Source organism: Chiloscyllium plagiosum, unplaced genomic scaffold (assembly GCF_037043375.1).
Source record: "Chiloscyllium plagiosum isolate Xiang-an unplaced genomic scaffold, Cpla_swu_hap1 HiC_scaffold_17, whole genome shotgun sequence".
Taxonomy (NCBI): Eukaryota; Metazoa; Chordata; class Chondrichthyes; order Orectolobiformes; family Hemiscylliidae; genus Chiloscyllium; species Chiloscyllium plagiosum.
This window is the reverse complement of record NW_028270155.1, coordinates 17,665,323-17,685,331: the sequence shown is the minus strand read 5'-3', so window position 1 is coordinate 17,685,331 and position 20,009 is coordinate 17,665,323. Positions and strand designations below refer to the sequence as shown.

At 43.6% G+C, this 20,009-nt stretch overlaps 1 protein-coding gene across 1 annotated transcript; it reads right to left on the bottom strand.

Annotated features, from left to right (window-relative positions):
* Positions 1-8,338: 8,338 nt before the first annotated feature.
* On the bottom strand, positions 8,339-14,352 carry LOC122558237 (protein phosphatase 1 regulatory subunit 3E). Its single transcript, XM_043706589.2, has 2 exons — positions 13,858-14,352; positions 8,339-11,113 (listed from the first exon to the last, which is right to left on the bottom strand). The coding sequence occupies exons 1-2, from the start codon at positions 13,956-13,958 to the stop codon at positions 10,225-10,227; spliced, it is 990 nt and encodes a 329-aa protein (XP_043562524.2). The 5' UTR covers positions 13,959-14,352; the 3' UTR covers positions 8,339-10,224.
* Between the last annotated feature and the right edge of the window lie 5,657 nt (positions 14,353-20,009).

Here is a 20,009-nt window from a genome sequence, read left to right as displayed (position 1 = left end):
AGCAGCTAGCGACAGGTACTAAATGCTATCAGCCAGCCAAGCCTATGTCCCACAGTGAACAATAAAGGGCAGGCAATATACTGGAGCAGCATGTCACATATATAGTTGGCACTGACACTAACACTAACACAAGACTTGGACAGATTCATGCTGCATTTCTCCTCAAAAGGTGCTAATTTACAAAGAGAGCTCTCACTTCACACAACCCCTCTCGCACAACTCAGGCCTATTGCTCCAAAGGTTAGTTTGCATTAAAGGTATGTGGAGCGATCAGAAGTGTAAATTTTGGTTGACTTTATTTTCATACTCCTTAGCTCATGGGAGCAAAGGCCATTTGTAATATCTCTGCTACTTTTCCAGATGAAATCATCATTCTGCTCAGTTAGCCCTGAGTTCTTAAGTGCAGGTTGTATTAAACAATTGATCTACATGATTAAATTATGAAGACTTTGATTAACAAATTCAAAACTCTTTGGACATGGCACAACAGAAGTTTGTACAATGCCTTTCACAAGAATGGGATGTCCCAAAAGTGCTAAAGAAACAATTGATGCGTAGTCAACCATTACAGTGTAGGAAACACAGTAGCCAACACATTTGGCCAGCTCTCACAAACAGCAATGTCAGAAGTCACATGACATCAGGTTATAATCCAACAGGTTTATTTGAAGTCACAAGCTTTTGGATCACTGCCCCTTCATTAGAAGACTTTACCTACGAAGGAGCAAAGCTTTGAAAGCTTCTGATTTCAAATAAACCTGTTGGACCTCTGACCTTGCCCACGACAGTCCAACACCAGCACCTCCACATCATGCCAACCATAAACAGCAATGTGACAGTGAGCAGATGCTCTATCTTTTCATTATATCAATAGAGGGACAGAAACTGGACAGGATAATGTGGTTGATACCTCGCTCAAATGTGATCTCTGATGTCCACTTTGAAAGCAGACACTGGCTTGGTTTTGTGTCTAATCCCCCCAAAAAAGACACATCCAATGTTGTATGGCACTCCAATGCCAATTTTGCCTGCTCTAGTCTCTGGTATGGGACTTGAAAACACACACTTATGAATGAAAAGCAACACTGCTACCAATGGAGCCATCATGCACACAATTGGTTAGGAGATGATCTCTAAAAAGGGTAACTTTCCTTACAATAAGTTGCATGTTTTATTTGGTATGAAGGATTGCTGTAACATTTGTCCATCAAAAAAGGTTGCTTAATTAATCTGACCACAGGATATTTCAAATGTGAATGAAGAACTTGAATTAAAATAGCAGCTTGACATGTCTAGCAAAAAACATTGCTAACGCACAATCAATTGAAGCCAAGATTGTTAATAGAAGTGAAAGAGGTTGAAGCCCCAGAAACAATGACCTATTTTGAACTGTTTCTTAAAATGGTAACATATGCCACAATTATGCAGAATATGTAGGGTGCTTAAGGTAGGTGACACATGTATAAAACTAACTTTGCTACATTGACAGAATGACAGTTTTACAAATGTATTACAGTACTTCAGGGAATGTTTAACCGTGGACTCAGAGGTTAGTTTTGCCCCTCTGATATAACGGTGCTATCTGGATCTGGCATGCACTTCCATAACAAATGCCATTGAGGGGGGAATTACTTCAAATAATCATTTCTGAAATACAAGAATACTATCAATATTAGCTGTGGATGGCACCAACCCGAAGTAAGATCCCAAAATCAAACATCCATAAACACTTCCAACAAGATAACCACCAAATGGATTTTCACCCATCTCTGTCACTAAGGCCAATCTTATCTCTGCTACTGTTCTTCCGACTGGCATAGTTCTGTACACATGCAGAACAAACATGACATCTTCTTCATTGGTACAGTATAGCTATTCATTGACTAGATCAGGTTTGCGGTTACTGGTGCACTAATATTTGTAAGTCAGACAACAATGGTAATTCCTGAAGGATAGAGAATGTAGACTTAGAGAATGACCTCCCCTTACAGGTAGTGAAATAACTCCAGAGGCCAGCATTCCCTCACCGAGTCACCCTTTAATTACACATGGAGAGTCCTTGGTACTGATCCAGCTCCCTCAGAGCCAGCTCTCAGAGAGACCAGAACATTCTTGTTCTTATCTATCAGCCAGGGCTCCCTCATTGGGCCAGATTGACAGCTCCATATTCTATGAGGTCCACATGCTGACCTCATTACAATTAAAACAGGGAGGTCAGAATGACTCACCCATAACTCCACTTCTGCTATAATGGTCCATCATTCTCGTTGATGTCCATCCATAGGATTCTCATGGATGACAGACAAAACAGGCACATTCAAGACTGAGACAGACAGATTTTTCATCAGTAAGGGAATCAAGGCTTATAGGAAAATCGCAAGAAAGTGGGATGTGAACGGCAGAGCAGACTTGAAGGGCTGAATGGCCTTTTTCTGCTCTTGGATCTTATGGGTGAAGTTGAGTTGGTATTTGGCAATTGAGAATATTGTACAATTGTTACCTTTAATCCAGTTAGAAATCAAATCTACTGACTTTATTGGGTAACAGAAAAGTTGAACAGTTTATGGGCATCACTTTTGTCTTGCTAAAGGCAAGTTAGGCTGAGATTAAAATGAGCTGAAAATGTATTGCTGGAAAAGCGCAGCAGGTCAGGCAGCATCCAAGGAGCAGGAGAATCGATGTTTCGGGCATAAGCCCTTCTTCAGGAATGATTCTCCTGTTCCTTGGATGCTGCCTGACCTGCTGCGCTTTTCCAGCAACACATTTTCAGCTCTGATCTCCAGCATCTGCAGCCCTCACTTTCTCTCTGAGATTAAAATGAGTCAAGATTAAAGTGGTGTTGTAAAAGCACAGCAGGTCAGGCAGCATCTGAGGCGCAGGAAAATCGACGTTTCAGGCAAAAGCCCTTCATCAGGAATGAGAGCCTCGATTTTCCTGCTTCTTGGATGCTGCTTGACCTGCTGTGCTTTTCCAGCACCACTCTAATCTTGAGTAAAATTTCCAGCATCTGCAGTACCTACTTCTGCCTGAGAATAAAATGATCTGTGTTGATCATTTTTTGTCCCAATTTGAACATAGTAAATGCTAAATCATACACAGAAAATAGATTTGTGGGCTTCCCTTTTGCATACTTCACAACAGTGGGCTGAAATCTTGTGACAGCTGCTAAACATTTGGATAATTATTTTTCTATGTAAGATTTAGCACTTTCCATGACCACCTGATGTTTCAAAGCACTTTATGGCCAATGAAGTACTCATGAGAATTAGGAACTCTCGCAGGCAATTTGCAGTCAGCAAGCTTCTACAAACAGCACTAGGACATTGACTATAAAATCTGTTTGTGTGTTGTTGACTGAGATACACATTGGCCAGAACACCAGGATAAGCTGAATGCTCTTCTTCAAACTTAAAAATCACACAATGCCAGCTTTTGGATGAGTCACAACCAACTGATGAAGGAGCAGCGCTCCAACAGCTAGTGCTTACCCAGGTATCCAGGCTTCAGCTGACAAGTATCAAGTAACATTTGCATCACAGAGTGTCAGGTAATGACTATCTCCAAAAAGCAATACTCTTAACCAAGCCCCTTGACATTCAATGGCACTTCTATTGCTGAATCCTCCACTATCAACATCCTGGGCGTTACCAGTGACCAGAAACTGAACTGGATAAGCTGTATGGAAACAGTGGCTACATGAGCAGGTCAGAGGCGATGACCCCTGCACTGGATAATTCACCTTTTGACTCCCTGATGCCGTCAACAAGTCACAAATCAGGAGTTTGATAGAATACTCCCCAATTGCCTAGATGGGTGCACTTCCAACACCACTCAAGAAGCTTGACACCATGCAGGTGACAAAGCAGCCTGTTTGATTGTCACCACATCCACAAGCATTCTCTCCCTCCACCACCAATACTTAGTAGCAGTAGTGTAGACTATCTACAAGATGCACTGCAGAAATTCACAAAGGCTTCTTAGGTAGCACCTTCCAAATCTACAACCACTTCCATCTAGAAGAAGGAAAAGGGCAGGAGATAGATGGAACGCCACCACCTGCAAGTTCCCCTACAAGCCAATAGGGATACCTACCTCTAAGGGACTGCAGTGACTGCAGTGGGCGGCAAGGTGGCACAGTGGTTAGCACTGCTGCCTCACAGCGCCAGAGACCCGGGTTCAATTCCTACCTCAGGCAACTGACTGTGTGGAGTTTGCACATTCTCCCCGAGTCTGCGTGGGTTTCCTCCGAGTGCTCCGGTTTCCTCCCACAGTCCAAAGATGTGCAAGTCAGGTGAATTGGCCATGTTAAATTGCCTGTAGTGTTAGGTAAGGGGTAAATGTAGGGGAATGGGTGGGTTGCGCTTCGGCGGGTTGGTGTGGACTTGTTGGGCCAAAGGGCCTGTTTCCACACTGTAAATAATTATAATTATAAACAAAACAGCTCACCACCACCTCATCAAGGACAATAGGGGATGGGCAATAAATGCTGGCCCAGCCAGCAGAGTCATATACCATGAATGAATAACAAACATAAATATACTGTGAGAATGCAACAAAGGCCTTGATTTAACACTTAACCTTAACCAACAGTTTAGCACTCCCTCATACTTCACCAGTGTTACAGTCTGGATTTTGGTACTCGGGTTCTGAGAATGAACCCATAAGCTTCTTACTCAAGACTCAAGAAACACAAAATTCGCATGATGTGAAGGTGCTGGTGCTGGACTGGGATGGACAAATCAGAAGTCACATGACACTAGGTTATGGTCCGACAGCTTTATTTGAAATCACAAGCCTTGGACCGCTACTCTTTTGTCGGGTGACTGACAAAGGGGCAGCGCTTCGAAAGCTTGTGATTTCAAATAAACCTGTTGCACTATTACCTGGCATCATGTGACTTCTGACAAAATTCACAAAGGCTACACTTTAAAACAAACTCACATAGTTTTAAGATCGCAAACTTCTAGAATAGATTTATTTGGGGAGGGGAGCAGCAGCAATGGATGCAATAGTCAATTTCTTCACTCAAAAACTGTGAAACAGATTGGCTTGCTTCCCAACAATTGTTTCAAAACAATTCCTGACATTACACAGCAAAACAATCCCGGAAAGTGCCATAACAGTAAGTTAAGTTTCGACAACAGCAGCTGTGTGAGCTATCTACATGATGCATTGATCAAATTCAACAGGGTCCCGTAGACAGCACCTTTCAGACCTACGACCACTTCAATCTAGAAGGACAAGGGCAGCAGATACCTGGAAAGAGAACCACCTTTAAGCTCTTCTCCAAGCCACTTAACATTAGTTTATGAAGTAAACCAACACAATAAATTACCTTGACCGCTAAACTGTGTGTAAGCTTCAGCTGAGCGATGAGGAGTGCACCTTCACAGCGCATGTAAAGCCCAACATAAATATTAAGTTAACACCAGCTGCTTCTCACAGACACTAACAGAAACTATATTGCATAATGGAAGCACATGCACCAGGTTACGAGTATTCTGGCTTTTCACTAATGGAACCTTTGTTTATGAAATAGTTTAAGTGAAGCAACTCTGTTGAAATGGATCAGCTGTTCACTGCTGACACCATCTACAGATCACAAAAGTCAGTCTTGAAATCAATGACTAAAATTCAAGAGTTTATAATTATAGATATAAATATAGAATCAGAGTATCTTAAATGACTATAAAAAGGCCATTTCATCCATCATGTCTGTGTCAGCTTAATCCAAATCTTCATGCTTTTCCCATAACACTGAATTTCTTCCCTTCAAGTTTATATCCAGTTCATTTTTGAAAGCTACTATTGAATCTGCTCCTACCTTCCTTCAGGCAGTGCATTCCAGAATATCATCATAGTTCACCATGTGAAAAAAAAATCTGTTTGCCACTTTTGGTAATTATCTTAAATTGGTCTCCTTTGAGAATCAACCAGCCTCTGTCAGTGGAAACAGTTTCCCCTTACTTACTCCACCAAAACACCTCCTACGTTTCAACACGTCTGTAAAATTTCATCTTAAGCTTCTTGACATTAAAAAAGAACAGTCCAGTGTCTCTGGTTTCTTCATATAATGAAAGTCCCCGACCTATACTGGCATTAATATGTAAAGGTTATTTGGAAGGTTCAATTGGAAAGGTAAGTTTTCGGGACTGAGTAATTCAATTTTCTTTTAAAATAAGAATTCAATCTGATTTTCCCCTCGTCAGTCTGCAGATTGCACAGAAGTAAATGATAATAAGCCAAAAATGTTCCTGCAGGCCCATTTTATGTGGTGGTGAAAACAAGCAAACATTTTTTTAAACTACTAGTTACATTACATGCTCAAGAATGCAAGAGGTATAGACATAAACAGGAGGCAGTACGCTTCTGAAGGAGATTTACATGTCAAAATTCAGATTGGACTTGAGTAGAGTTTATAACATTGTCCACCTTCTTGCTTTAGTATCGAGATTATAATCTATGCATTTATTTAAAGATTTCCAGAATTCAATGTCTGATGAAAATCTCTAAGAAAACGTCCCATTCTACTTTTAAACCCTGCAATATAACCAGCATTGTTTGCACCTTTTCCTATAAGACATTTGTCTGAGGGAATGATATAACAGCAGCTATGGCTAATGATTATTATACATATAAAAGTCCGCTGAATAGTCTCTTATCTGCTATATAGAATCATGGAAACCCTACAGTGTGAATAGAGGTAACTTGGCCCATCAAGACTGCAGTGACCTTCACGCAGACCCAGAAACCCGCCACCCAATCCCCATAACTCTGCAATTACCAGGGCTAGTCCACCTAGTCTGCACATCCCTGGACACCACGTGCCAATTTAGCATGGCCAATCCACCTATGCTACACATCTTTGAACTGTGGGACGAAAACAGGGCACCAAGCAGAAACATATGCAGACACAGGGAGAACGTGCAAACTTCACACAGACAGTTGCCCAAGGGTGGAACCAAGCCCAGGTCCCAGGCACTGCGAGGCAGCAGTGCTGACCACTGAGACACCGTGCCAAAGATGAATTTTACACTGTTTAACAAGGCATCATCCAGTTCAGTAATGCAAGCACCATTTTGTTAAACGTGGTTGTGAGGCTGACATTGCACCTTAAAATCCTTGTGATTCACATATTGCTCACAAAAAAAGTAAAAGGACAGGAAACACCAAGTGGGCCATTTGCCTTGACGATAGGGAGGTGAATGGAGGTAAGACAAACCATCTTCTTCTTCTTATCTCCTTTATTTTCTCATGGGATAAGGGCATTGCAGGCTAGGCCAGCACTTATTGCTTAGCCCTAAACTGTCTAGAGAGTAGTTAAGAGTCAACATTGTGGGTCTGGAGTTGCATGTAGGCCTGATCAGGTAAGGATGGCAGATTCAATTCCTTAAAGGACATTAGTGAACCAGATGGCTTTTACAACAATTGACAATGGTTAGATGCGATGTTAGACTGGCTTTTTTCAAATCCCGATTTTAATTGAATTTCCACCTGTCATGGTGGGATTCAAACTGACACCCTGAGAACTAATCTAGCACCATTACCTCACAGCCAATGAAGGGCAGCACTGAAAGCAAACTGAGAATAAGCTTGGCTGAATGAACACAAATACTCTGGATGCTGGAAATCTGAATTAAAAACAGATAGTGCTGGAAAACTCAACAAGTTATACAGTGTCTCTTCATTTTGATTAAAATCATTAATTTTGCATTTCTCGCTCCACTGATGCTGCCAGACCTGGTGAGCTATTCCAGCACTTTCTGCATATATGATCTAAGCTTATTTGCTTTTGCCTCTCAACTACATGGGTATTGTTTTCATTTTAAGAGTTATATCACATTTACAACATAAAATGAGGGACTCAGTTAGCACACTACCACCTTGCTATGCATCTCAATATTCATGATTGACATATAGCAGGTCAGAGATTCCTTACAAAAGTTGGCCAAATTAACATGGTCTTATGCAGATTTTTTTTGAAAGAATTGCTACTTGTTTCTACTTAAGTCTCTTGCTACCATTTTCCTGATCTCATCTCTAAGGATTCGTCCACACTTAAGAGCAAAGTACAGCAGTAATTTGCCTTCTGCAGGATGATTCATCAGAAGACAGTCCGACTCTTACTAGCTAGCTTTCATCAGGCTGGAAGAACTTACAGGCTGATGATCAACTTGCCTGACCATTCTACAGAGCTGAGACTGTGATGCTGGAAAAGCAGAGCCGGTCAGGCAGCATCTGAGGAGCAGGAAAATCGACGTTTCAGGCAAAAGCCCTTCATCAGGAATGGTTCTCATTCCTGATGAAGGGCTTTTGTCCAAAATGTCGATTCTCCTGCTCCTTGCATGCTGCCTGACCTGCTGTACTTTTCCAGCACCACAGTCTTGACTCTGATCTCCAGCAGCTGCAGTCCTCACTTTCTCATACTACAGAGCACCTCCCATGGCCAACAAGTGGGAATTCAGCCCAGAACTTCTAGTCGGATGGCAGTGACACTATTGCTGCGCCAGAAAAATACCTTCATCTATAAATGCATATATAACGTTTTGATGGTTATTTCAGTTCTGATCTCATTTCCTGAAACAGTGGAATCAAATTACAAGTTAAGGTATGAGCAATGCTGAGGCCGTTCCAGCACAAAATAGGGGCTAAAAATAAAACATGCAGCATTTTCCAAGAGATTCATCAAACACAAGTGTACATCCTATCTTTGTACAATGACACAGTGATATAGCAAGAAAGTTGCAAGGAAAAGACCATTTTACAAGCCACGACAAGAAATAGCATCTGCTGCAATAAGAGATTACTTCTGGTGTGAAACTAATACTGATATGCCTTTAAATGTTTTCCTTTCTTTAGGATTTAAACATTTGTTTACAGGAAAGGTTTGTATATTATAACAGAGAATGAATTAAAACTAGCCATAGAAAAGACATTTATACTTTAATCAAAGAATGCACACAGTATAGTGTTTTCTGTTCTCTTCCTCTCCCCACACTATTGCAACAGTCCATAATTTCAATGTATTCTGATTTTTGTTAATTCTGAAACTCTTAATATCATCTGTCAAGTTCTTTATCACAACATTTCTAGAAATAGAAAAGTCCCGGAACTTGGACTGATCAGAGCACCTAACTTTTATTTTACCAGATCTAAATCTGTTATCTGACTGGAAAAATGTTAGGTTAACCATTGCAATCGTTTTACAATTTGCTTCTCTGGCAATTTACTTCACTATTCTTTACAGTATTATCTAAAGCATTTACATTTGACACCACTTCCCTTTCTCTTAACTTCCGCAAGGTCATTGCAAACAACTTGCCTTGACCTCCATTGTTATAGAAACGTAGGAAACAAGAGCAGGCCATTCAAGCCTGATCCACCATTCAATATAGGGTCAGGGCTGATCATCCAAATCAGTACCATGTCCCCACTTTCTCCCCTATACCTTTTGATCCCTTTAGCCCTAAGGACTATAGCTAGCTCCTTGTCGGTGCCTTTCTCAATACTAAAAGGTCATTCAGGTCACTGCCCTGGAATACTGCCAGTCACTGAAAAGAGATAAAGGGCCAGAGGAAGCAGCTCCATGATGCGTGTTGATGTGATTTATAGCATGCTTGCAGAAGTGGAAGAAATGTTTTACTAAGACACATTTTTCCTCTAAAAATGCTATTACTCTTATTACACTTTGATAATGAGCTATATTGGTCTCTATATAACGAAGTCAATAGAAAGTGCCACTTTGAAACTGCAAAGTGCATTAAAAAAGACTTAAAAATATTACCCACGACTAAGGTGGCTTCTGCAGCAGAAGCCACCCTATCTCTAGCGATCTATGGCTGTGGATTGGATGTGATCTCACATTGTTCCTCGATTTGCATAGGTTTCCTGTAGCTCATTGCTACTGAGGCTAACCTGGTCACATAAATTTCAGCAACGATAATAAAACACACAAAGTGCTGGAGAAACACAGGCATTCCTTCCCCAACAAATAAAAAAAAACAAACTCAAGTCAATTTCCCAAAATAACTGTGACCAATTTTCCCAATGAAACAAGTTCTTTTAAAAAAAAAGAAAACTCAAGTCCATTTTTAACGTGGTAACAGTTGAAGAGCTTGAAACAGAAACAAAATTAGAACCTCGTTTCTCATCGTCGATACAAGTGCCATGCTGGGTGTATGGTACAGGCTCGGGTGGAGATTGGAACATCCTCTTGTCCCTCTTTCAGATGAAGTGGATCCAGCCGTTTTCCCAGTCCTTGGGCGGGGAGATTTTGAACTTGTGGCTTCTTACCTGGTAGTCAGAGCCCTTGTTGTTGTCCCAGTACTCCCGGCCCGCCACCAAGTAGCGGATGGCAAACAGGAGAGTGCCACCCGTGTCCAGGAAGACGGGGGCCACCAGTTTGAAGGAGAAAGTGTCCGTGCTGCCGTCCGCAGAGTGGGCGCTGTAGGTGGCCGCGACGTCCATGTAGGACTGCCAGTGGTTGAGGGTGTACCTGACCGTCACCTGCTTCTCGTAGGCGATGTTGAGCACCCTGACGAGCCCCAGCACGCTGAACTGGTCGGTGGAGATGCTCTCCAGGCAAACGCGGTCCCGCCGGACCCTGCCCTCGAAGTCGGGCGAGCTGCCCGGGTCGCTGAAGAGGGGCTCCAGGAGGCGGGTGGGGCTGTCCAGGAACATGGCCATCATGTTGTTGCTGAGCAGGCGCTCGGGGGTTTGCTCCCTCAGCCTGGCCATCACCCTCTGAGGGACGTGAGGCACCTCGGCGTCGCAGAAGTGTCGGATGGTGGTCAGCTCCAGACCCAGCGAGTCGGCGAAGCGAACCTTCTTGCTGCCGGCCCGGGTCAGCACGGTGACCGCTCGGCCCCCGGGAGCCGGCAGCGACTTGGCCCTCCTCCTCTGCCCGGGGCTCGAGCTCTTGTTGCTGCTGCTGCTGCTGCTGCTGGGGGTCCCGTCCCGGCTGCGCTGCTTGTCCGCCTGGCCTTGGCGTCTGCAGTTCTCGCTGTCCCCCATCGCGGCCAGTGCACACTCCTCGGCCAAACTGCCGGACAAAGCGGCGATGCAGCTGAAATTCCGGGGCATCAAGAGCCCGGAGGTCTCCATGGGGCACAGACTGGCAGCGGAGACAAACCAAACAAAAAAGGTGGGTTTTGCAGAGAGATCTGTGCAGAAATTCAGCAATTGCACTGCAGAAAGCGCTACCGCCACATTTTGCATCTGTGTGTGTGTGTGTGTGTTGCTAGTAGATTATCACCGAGGCTGCAAACATTATATATACCACACGAGGGGTAAAACGAGACCCAAGAAAAAAAATCCAAGCAGATTGCACACAAACTGAGTGACGCCAGTGACAACGCAGAGAGAGAGAGAGCGGAAGGTGAGTCTCTTCCCCCACCACCAAGCGTTCTAGAAATGAAGGTCGTGCAGCGGGGGGAGGATGGGTTCAAGTTATATTTGAAGAGGTTGCAAGCAACTCAAAACATAACCTTATTGACCTCCCCGCCACTGCACATCAGGCAGCCACAAATCAGAAAAAGGCAGCCTCCCACTGCAATCGCGGAGATCGCCTGAACCTGGGAAGTGGGAAATCCTGGATGAGTTCGGGAGGTGGGGCAGACAGAGAGAGGAATGGAGGAAGAGATAGTCGAGCCGGTCAAGAGATTTTTTTAAAAAAAGACAGTCTAATCGCGGGACTCGCGATAAAAACCAAAACAACTGCGGATGCTGTGAATCAGACACAAAAGCAGAAATTGCTGGAAAAGCTCAGCAGGTCTGGCAGCATCTGTGGAGAGAAATCAGAGTTAACGCTGCGGGTCGAGTGACCCTTCCTCAGAACATTCTCATTCTCATCACGGTGTCAAAGCTGCAAGGTGGCCGGGAGGAGGAGAAAGAAAACACCCCGGTTTGGGTGGATTTCCAGTTCCACTCACCAAAGTGTCCCTTTGGGATCAGTGCTCACTGAAGGCTAATCTACACGTGAAACCCAGGGAGACCGGACACCCAAGGTGGACAGAACCCAGTATTTGCAACCGGAGCTCATGCCCCACGCCAGCCTTTGTACAATCACATTGGGGATAATCGGCTACAGATACAGGCGGGGTTTATATTAGAGTGAGCTTCACAGATGCTGGAAACCAGTCTTTAGATTAGAGTGGTGCTGGAAAAGCACAGCAGGTCAGGCAGCATCCAAGGAGCAGGAGAATCGACATTTCGGGCAAAAGACCTTCATCCGGACGGACTTTTGCCCGAAACGTCGATTTTCCTGCTCCTCTGATGCTGCCTGACCTGCTGTGCTTTTCCAGCACCACTCTAATCTAAACTCTGGTTTCCAGCATCTGCAGTCCTCATTTTTGCCTACAGATACAGGCGGGGCATCTATTGAGCTCAACATTCAGATGTGTGAATTCAACTGGACAGAATCCAGATTCCTGATGAAGGGCTTTTGCCCAAAACGTCAATTCTCTTGCTCCTCTGATGCTGCCTGACCTGCTGTGCTTTTCCAGCAATACACTCTCGTCCCAAAATTCAGATCATCTCCCACCCCCAAGGGAAAGCTCCCAATAAGTATCGTTGGTGGCAGGTTATCTGACATGCTGTACATGTCACTTAAAATTCTGATTTGTAGCATTCGTGATACTTTTGTTTTTAACAAAGTAAACACACAGAAAGAACGAGAGGAGATCGCATTGAAACATATAGGATCCTTAGAGGGCTTCACAGGATTAATACTGAGAGAATGTTTCCCCTCATGGAGAGTCTTAGGCCAGAGGGCATAGTCTCAGTATAAAAATGATTACAATTTAAGACTGAACCAAAGAGAAATGTCTTCCCTGAGTGTTGGGTGTTTTTGGAACTCTTTGCCACAGAGAGCTGTAAGGACAAAGTCCTTGTGTGTGTTAAAGGCCAAGAAAGATTCTGGATCCGTACATGATTTGGAGATGCCGGTGTTGGACTGGGGTGGACAAAGTTAAAAATCACACAACACCAGGTTATAGTCCGACAGGTTTAATTGGAAGCACTAGCTTTTGGAGCGACGCTCCTTCATCGGGTGGGTGGGTGTACTCCAAAACCACCTAATGAAGGAGCAGTGCTCTGAAAGCTAGTGCTTCCAATCAAACCTGTTGGACTATAACCTGGTGTTGTGTGATTTTTCACCTTGGATCAGTACAGGCATCAAAGATTACAGGGAAGCGGCAGGAAATTGGGTGTGAGGAATGTCGTGTGAGCCATGATCCTGGTAAATGGCGAGGCAGATACAATGGGCCGAATGGCCTGCTCCTGGCCCTGTTTCCTATGGTCTTAAAAGCACAGGAGAAACTCAACATGACCGGGAAGAGAAGCAGGAGTAAACATTTTCAGTTCGCTATGTCTTTTTTTTTCAGATGCGTGTTCTCTTTACCCCAAATCTGAGAGGATGGTCTTTATAAACATATGTATGTGTGTAGGCCTCCCGGGGCTTTACTGTTGTGAGGGGGGGGGGGGCGGTTTCTGACGAGCCAATGTCAGTGTCCAGTGCGCCTACCACTGAGGATCGTGCTGCCTGTCACGTTTACATTGACTCGAGGGGGAGTGGTACCGGGAGGGAGAGAGCGAGGGCGACCTCTGCAGACACCGACATCGACACATAAAACAAGCAACTTTCGCGCACCTACATCACTCGCTCCCTCAGTCCATGACCCCGGTACACAATCGTGGCTGCAAAGCTGGTACGTGCTGCTGGCTGCGTTTCAGACCCTGAATTTCCGAGGAGGTGGCGGGGGGGGGGGGGAGGTGCGAGGTCCCAAATCAAACTGAAAGCCCGGCACGGAACACGTTCCAACCAGAAACACGCACACTTCTCAGTAAATGGGTACCAACCAGGTCAAATTGATTGGCGACATTGCACTTTTCTGTAGAAAGCAACCAAGCAATTTGACGAAAAAGAACCTCACGCACTCCCTTTGTGGTCCCTTCACCATCTGAATGAATTTTTAAACCCGTCCTCCTTGTCGGCTTCTCCGTTCCTGGTTGTAAGTGTAACAGCCTTGAGGAGATAATGCCAGCGCTTGTAAATAATAAAAAAAAACACGAGCCTGTTCTCTGCTTTTTGTAATGAGACACTTGCCGGGTTTTTTTTCCTACCCCAAACAGACTACAGGTAGAGGCTTTCCCGACCTCGAGCTGTCACAAAGCTCCTTATCGGTCGATGATTTTGTTGTAAATTCAAGCGCTCCATTTGTCCTCAGCAAGCTCCCTTAAATAGCAACGACCAAAAGATGACCTGTTTTGAGCTCTTGCTTTGGGTTCTGATTAAGGGTCAAGATTAGAGTGGTGCTGGAAAAGCACAGCAGGCCAGGCAGCATCCGAGGAGCAGGAAAATCGACGTTTCAGGCAAAAGCCCTTCATCGGGAATACAGGCAGAATGCCTGCAGGGGGGAGAGATAAATGAGAGGAGGGTGGGGGTGGGGAGAAAGTAGCAGGAGTACAATAGGTGAATGGGAGTGGGGATGGAAGTGATAGATCAGAGAGGAGAATGGGGGAAGGTAGCAAAGAGTACAATGGGTGAATGGGGTTGGGGATAAAGATGATAGGTCAGAGAGGAGGGTGGAGTGGATAGGTGGAAAGCAAATGTGGCTGTGGCAGCGGGTCTGTTTCAGGACATGGTTGAAGAGCTTTAGGGCAGAGGAGATAAGACCATAAGACATAGGAGCGGAAGTAAGGCCATTCGGCCCATCGAGTCCACTCCGTCATTCAATCATGGCTGATGGGCATTTCAACTCCACTTACCCGCATTCTCCCCGTAGCCCTTAATTCCTTGTGACATCAAGAATTTATCAATTTCTGCCTTGAAGACATTTAGCGTCCCAGCCTCCACTGCACTCTGTGGCAATGAATTCCACAGGCCCACCACTCTCTGGCTGAAGAAATGTCTCCGCATTTCTGTTCTGAATTTACCCCCTCTAATTTTAAGGCTGTGTCCATGGGTCCAAGTCTCCTCGCCTAACGGAAACAATTTCCTAGCGTCCACCCTCTCCAAACCATCTATTATCTTGTAAGTTTCTATTAGATCTCCCCTTAATCTTCTAAACTCCAATGAATACAATCCCAGGATCCTCAGCTGTTCCTCATATGTTAGACTTACCATTCCAGGGATCATCCGTGTGAATCTCCACTGGACATGCTCCAGTGCCAGTATGTCCTTCCTGAGGTGTGGGGACCAAAACTGGACACAGTACTCCAAATGGGGCCTAACCAGAGCTTTATAAAGTCTCAGTAGCACAACAGTGTTTTTATATTCCAGCCCTTTTGAGATAATTGACAACATTGCATTCGCTTTCTTAATCACGGTCTCAACCTGCATGTTTACCTTTAGAGAATCCTCAACTAGCACTCCCAGATCCCTCTGTACTTTGGCTTTATGAATTTTCTCACGGTTTAGAAAATAATCCATGCTTGTATTCTTTTTTCCAAAGTGCAAGACCTTGCATTTGCTCACATTGAATTCCATCAGCCATTTCCTGGACCACTCCTCCAAACTGTCTAGATCCTTCTGCAGCCTCCCCACTTCCTCAGTACTACCTGCCTGTCCACTTAACTTTGTATCATCGGCAAACTTTGCTAGAATGCCCCCAGTCCCTTCATCCAGATCATTAATATATAATGTGAATAGCTGCGGCCCCAACACTGAACCCTGCGGGACACCGCTTGTCACTGGCTGCCATTCCGAAAAAGAATCTTTTATCCCAACTCTCTGCCTTCTGTCAGACAGACAATCCTCAATCCATACCAGTAGCTCACCTCGAACACCATGGGCACTCACCTTGCTCAGCAGCCTCCCGTGTGGCACCTTATCAAAGGCCTTTTGGAAGTCTAGATAGACCACATGCACTGGATTTCCCTGGTCTAACCTACTTGTCACCTCTTCAAAGAACTCCAACAGGTTTGTCAGGCACGACTCCCCTTACTAAATCCATGTTGACTTGTTCTAATCCGACCCTGCTCTTCCAAGAATTTAGAAACCTCATCCTTAATGATGGATTCTAGAATTTTACCAACAACCGAGGTTAGGCTAATTGGCCTATAATTTTCCTTTTTGCCTTGATCCTTTCTTGAACAAGGGGGTTACAACAGCGATCTTCCAATCATCCGGGACTTTCCCTGACTCCAGTGACTTTTGAAAGATCTCAACCAATGCCTCCGCTATTTCCTCAGCCACCTCCCTCAGAACTCTAGGATGTAACCCATCAGGGCCAGGAGATTTATCAATTTTAAGACCTTTTAGCTTTTCTAGCACTCTCTCTTTTGTAATGGCAACCATACTCAACTCAGCCCCCTGACTCCCTTTAATTGTTGGGATATTACTCATGTCTTCCACTATGAAGACTGATGCAAAGTACTTATTTAGTTCTCCTGCTATTTCCTTATCTCCCATCACCAGGCTTCCAGCATCAGTTTGAATGGACCAATGTCTACTCTTGCCTGTCGTTTGTTTCTTATGTATTGAAAGAAACTTTTACTATCATTTCTAATATTACTGGCTAGCCTACCTTCATATTTGATCCTCTCCTTCCTTATTTCTCTCTTTGTTATCCTCTGTTTGTTTTTGTAGCCTTCCCAATCTTCTGATTTCCCTAGATGACCTGGGGGTTGCAGTGAGAGCGATTCACTGAGATTCTTGTAGAGAGAGAGAGGAGGAAAACTTCTTCAAGGCAGGCATCCTCGCAAGAGGATTTGCAGTAGGGTTAAAATCAACTAGGTAAAAACAATGACTGCAGATGCTGGAAACCATCAGCAATCTGGATTCAATCCAGTTGAATTCACACACCTGAATTTTGAGCTCAATAGATGCCCTGCCTGTATCTGTAGGCAAAAGTGAGGACTAGGTATAAAAAAGGACTGCAGATGCTGGAAACCTTGATGATTTGTTCACTAGCAGTGAATCAAGTAATTATTTCTGCAAATAAAGGACATTCAGTGTTGAAGAATACAGTGCAGCATATTACAGGATTGGGGGTAGTCGGTTGTGGGACAGGAGAAGGTACAGAGTCAGTGTTAATTAGGAGTGAATAATTTATTGAAAACAAGTTTCAGATTCAGTAATCTGTTTGATGTAGGAGAAAAGGAAGACGTGGGAAGTAAGCAGTTTTCCCTGTTTTTAACATCCTGAGAAAGGTTATATTAATTTAAGCAACAATGTTATTTGTTAATTTCAATTATGTTGAGAGGAAGAACAGCTTGTAGCAGACTTATTTATCACAAGTAAGACGGAACATAAATTAGTTATATGATCTCAACAAGACAAATGAACTGGTTGTGTTGCTGCAAACTTTAAAACTCCACCATAGAACCATAGAGAATTTACAGCACAGAAAGAGGCCATTCAGCACCAGCCTCTATTTTTCCCAAAAGCAATATTTCCCATCATGTCTATATTGTGTATTTTTAATTCAGTTTCTCAGATATGATTCTTATATTGTTTGTATGCAAGTTAGACAGTGATGTATCAGGACATGATACTTCTTAAAATCTACATAAGATTTTAGCTTAATATTGTCAAATGTAACTTCAGTGTCAATTTTTGCGTCAGAATGCTCCTGTAAAACTCCTTAGGACATTACGTTTGTTACAATAAAAGCATTGCCTAAATATAAATATGTCTTCTAGATTAGTATCCTATATATAAAATAGGTAGAGAACATATAATAATAAGGTGACAATAACTTTGAACAGAATTTCAGCTAAGATTGTAAACTCCAGCAGACAAGTTATGGAGTCATAGAGATGTACAGCACAGAAACAGACCCTTTGGTCCAACTCATCCAATCTGACCAGATATCCCAAACTAATCTAGTCCCATTTGCCAGCACTTGGCCCATATCCCTCCAAACCCTTCCTATTCATATACTCATCCAGATCCCTTTTAAATGTTGTAATTGTACCTGCCTCCACCACTTCCTCTGGCATCTCATTCCATACATGCACCACCTTCTTCATAAAAAAAGTTGCCACTTAGGTCTCTTTTATACCTTTCCCCTCTCACCCTAAACCTATACCCTCTAGTTCTGGACTCCCACATCCCAGGGAAAAGACTTTGGTCTATTTAACCTATCCATGTCACTCATGAATTTATAAACCTGTATGAGGTCACCCCTCAACCTTTGACCCTCCAGTGAAACAGCTCCAGCCTATTCAGCCTCTCCCTATAGCTCAAATCCTCCAACCCTGGCAATATCCTTGTAAATCTTTTCTGAATCCTTTGAAGCTTCACAACATCCTTCCCATTGGAAAGAGACCAGAATTGAACACAATATTCCAGCAGTGGCCTAACCAACGTCCTATACAGCCACACCATGACCTCCCAACTCCTATAGACAATACTCTGACCAATAAAGGAAACCATACCAAATATCTTCTTCAATATCCTAGCTACCTGTGACTCTACTTTCAAGGAGCTATGAACCTGCACTCCAAGGTCTCTTTGTTCAGCAACATCCCCTAGGACCTTACCATTAAGCATATAGTTCCTGCTAAGATTTGCTTTCCCAAAATACAGCACCTCGCATCAATCTAAATCAAACCACATCTGCCACTCCTCAGCCAATGAGCCCATCTGATCAAGGTAATCTGAGGTAACCTTCTTCGCTGTCCACTACACCTCCAATTTTGGTGTCATCTGCAAACTTATGAACTGTACCTCCTTATGCTCACATCCAAATCATTTATGTAAATGACAAAAAGTAGAGGACCCAGCACCGATCCTTGTAGCACTCCACTGGTCACAGGCCTCCAGTCTGAAAAACAACCCTCTGTCTTCTACCTTTGAGCCAGTTCTTTATCCAAGTGGCTAGTTCTCCCTGTATTCCATTAGATCTAACCTTGCTAACCAGTCTCCATGGGGAACCTTTTCAAGCGCCTTACTGAAGTCCATATAGGTCACATCTACCACTCTGCCCTCATTAATCCTCTTTGTTACTTTTTCAAAAAGCTCAAGTTCGTGAGACATGATTTCCCAAGCACAAAGCCATATTGACTATCCCTAATCAGTCCTTGCCTTTCCAAATACATGTACATCCTGTCCCTCAGGATTCCTTCCAACAATTTGTCCACCACCAACGTCAGGCTCACTGGTCGATAGTTCCCAGGCTTGTCAATTTCTGTAGTCATCCAACATTCCCTATACCTACCAGCCTTTCCTTTCATCCTAACATGAATATACTGTCTCTGGACTCTTGTTTATTCATTTCTGAAAGTTTCCATTTTCCAGCCGTCCCTTTACCTGCAAACATCTGCCCCCCAGTCTGCCTAATACCATCAAAATTAGCCTTCCTCCAATTTAGAACTTCAACTGTTAGATCTGGTCTATCCTTTTCCATCACTACTTTAAAACTAATAGAATTATGGTCGCTGGCCCCAAAGTGCTCCCCCACTGACACCTCAGTCACCTGCCCTGCCTTATTTCCCAAGAGCAGGTCAAGTTTTGCGTCTTTTCTCTTAGGTACATCCACATACTGAATCAGAAAATCTTCTTGTACATTCTTAACAAATTCCTCTCCATCTAAACCCTTAACACTATGGCAGTCCCAGTCTATGTTTGGAAAGTTAAAATCCCCTACCACAACCACCCTATTATTCTTACAGAGTAAAAGAAGTTCATTTAGTTTATAGAATATTCTTAACTGAGATCCTGTCACAAGTGTCCATATTGGCATCAGAAGCTTTGGAATCTGCTGTGCGTATCATTGACAATTGAATTATCTGTTACTGCAATTTATTATTGGCAAAGGCTCAGTTTTATGTCTTCTTTTCCAACCAAATAATAGTAGGCCATAAAATGAAAGAATGATGGTCTTTAGCATCGGACATCACCATGGATTCCTGTAAGCAGGAGAAAGAATGGAATAAATTAAGTAGTTTATGATACTTGTGCTTGAATCCTGGCGAGCTCACTAATCTGGCATTCCAGTCATTCTCTGAACATGGTCTAGATGGATTTTAACTTCCCACTAAGTCTGTTGATTGATATTTAAACT